The sequence below is a fragment of the Melozone crissalis genome, unplaced genomic scaffold (assembly GCF_028551555.1).
Source record: "Melozone crissalis strain CALT ecotype California unplaced genomic scaffold, PUWL_Pcris_2 ptg000111l_1, whole genome shotgun sequence".
Classification (NCBI taxonomy): domain Eukaryota; kingdom Metazoa; phylum Chordata; class Aves; order Passeriformes; family Passerellidae; genus Melozone; species Melozone crissalis.
Window position 1 is genome coordinate 5,742,629 of NW_026535888.1, and position 1,956 is coordinate 5,744,584.

Below are 1,956 nucleotides of genomic sequence, written 5' to 3' on the forward strand. Positions count from 1 at the left end.
CCCTGGGCTGAGGCGTCAGTGCTGCCCCAGCAGTGCCCATGGCCTGTCCCTGCTGCAGCCCCGGCACTGCCACCCCCAGGACTGTGCCCGGCCCTGAGAGCACTCAGGCCCTACGGCAACACCAGGGCCACCAGGGCAGCGAGCAGGGCCGCGGCAGCAGCACTGGCCACACCAAGTGCTGCTGCTGCTGGGCACAGCTGCTGGGCCAGCACTGATCTGTCCCCAGCTCTGCAGACAGACATTGCTGCTGCAGCTCCAGAGAAGGCAACAAAAGGACACCTCTGCAGAGAACTCTGCTGGGAGATCATTTAGTTCCTTTAAAGCCACTGAGAGTGCAGCCCCTCATTGACACAGTCTGTGACCACAGGGAAGATGGAGAGAAACAAAATGAGAAATAGCATAAGCAATGACATTTATTTTCTTAAAATATGTAAAACTAAAACAAGGGAAAAAAATCCCCACAACCAAACCAAGAAGAAGTATGAAAGATTACTTTTATTACAAGTTATTTGCAAAAATTGTCCAGCAATTTACTGTCCCTGAAAGCATGCAGTCATCAGTCTCCACACTGAAGCCTTGAGGTCCTGGTTCCTCAGGCTGTAGATGAGGGGGTTCAGGGCTGGAGGCACCACCGAGTACAGAACTGACAGGGCCAGATCCAGGGATGGGGAGGACATGGACGGGGGCTTCAGATAGGAAAATATGATAGTGCTGAGGAACAGGGAGACCACGGCCAGGTGAGGGTGGCAGGTGGAAAAGGCTTTGTGCCGTCCCTGCTCAGAGGGGATACTCAGCACAGCCTTGAAGATCTGCACATAGGAAAATACAATGAACACAGAACATCCCAGTCCTAAGGAGATGGAAAACACTAGAAATCCAAGTTCTCTGAGGTACAAATTGGAGCAGGAGAGCTTGAGGATCTGTGGGATTTCACAGAAGAACTGGCCCAGGGCATTGCCATGGCACAGGGGCAGGGAAAATGTACTGGCTGTGTGCATGAGAGCATTGAGAAAGCCACTGGCCCAGGCAGCTGCTGCCATGTGGGCACAAGCTCTGCTGCCCAGGAGGGTCCCGTAGTGCAGGGGTTTGCAGATGGACACATAGCAGTCGTAGCACATGACGGTCAGGAGAGAAAACTCTGTTCCAATGAAGAACACAAAGAAAAAGAGCTGAGCAGCACATCCTGTGTAGATGTTCCTGGTGTCCCAGAGGGAATTGTGCATGGCTTTGGGGACAGTGCTGCAGATGACGCCCAGGTCAGTGAGGGCCAGGTTGAGCAGGAAGAAGAACATGGGCGTGTGCAGGTGGTGGCCGCAGGCTACAGCACTGATGATGAGGCCGTTGCCCAGGAGGGCAGCCAGGGAGATGCCCAGCAAGAGGCAGAAGTGCAGGAGCTGCAGCTGCCATGTGTCTGCCAATGCCAGCAGGAGGAAGTGCCTGATGGAGCTGCTGTTGGACATTTGCTGTGCCTTGACATGGGGATCTGTAAAAAATGTAAGAATGGATTAGCTGGGTTTGGAGAGGACTTTAAATATCCCAGCACAGCCTGGGGGCACTTTACTTTCCCCCCACTGCCTGCCCAGGGCTCTGCTGCCTGGAGATGTCCCTGCCTGCAGCTGCTTCCCTGTGCCCAGGGCTGGGCCCTGCCACTGCTGCCAGAGCCCAGCCCAGCCCTGGGGGCTCAGCTCTGCCCTGCAGAGCCCTCCCAGCTCAGGCACTGCCCAGGGGCAGCTGTGGCTCTGCAGAGCCATCAGAGCAACTCTGAGGGGGCTGGAAAAGCGTCACTGATGCTGCCTCTGAGTTATCCTGTGCTATAACTGCCTGATTTCGAATGATTTCAGAAAAAAAAATTTCTCACCCTGAACTGAGAGATAAATATTGATGTGAAATTTCCCACCCAGACAACCCAGAGCAGTAGATTAATAAAGCAGGATTTCCCCTTTCATGCAGTCCCTG

The 1,956-nt window shown here is 54.1% G+C and overlaps 1 protein-coding gene across 1 annotated transcript; it reads right to left on the minus strand.

Annotated features, from left to right (window-relative positions):
- Positions 1 to 530: 530 nt before the first annotated feature.
- On the minus strand, positions 531 to 1,460 carry LOC128947947 (olfactory receptor 14C36-like). Its single transcript, XM_054292471.1, has one exon. It carries the CDS (start codon positions 1,458 to 1,460, stop codon positions 531 to 533), a length of 930 nt encoding a protein of 309 aa, XP_054148446.1.
- Positions 1,461 to 1,956: the final 496 nt, after the last annotated feature.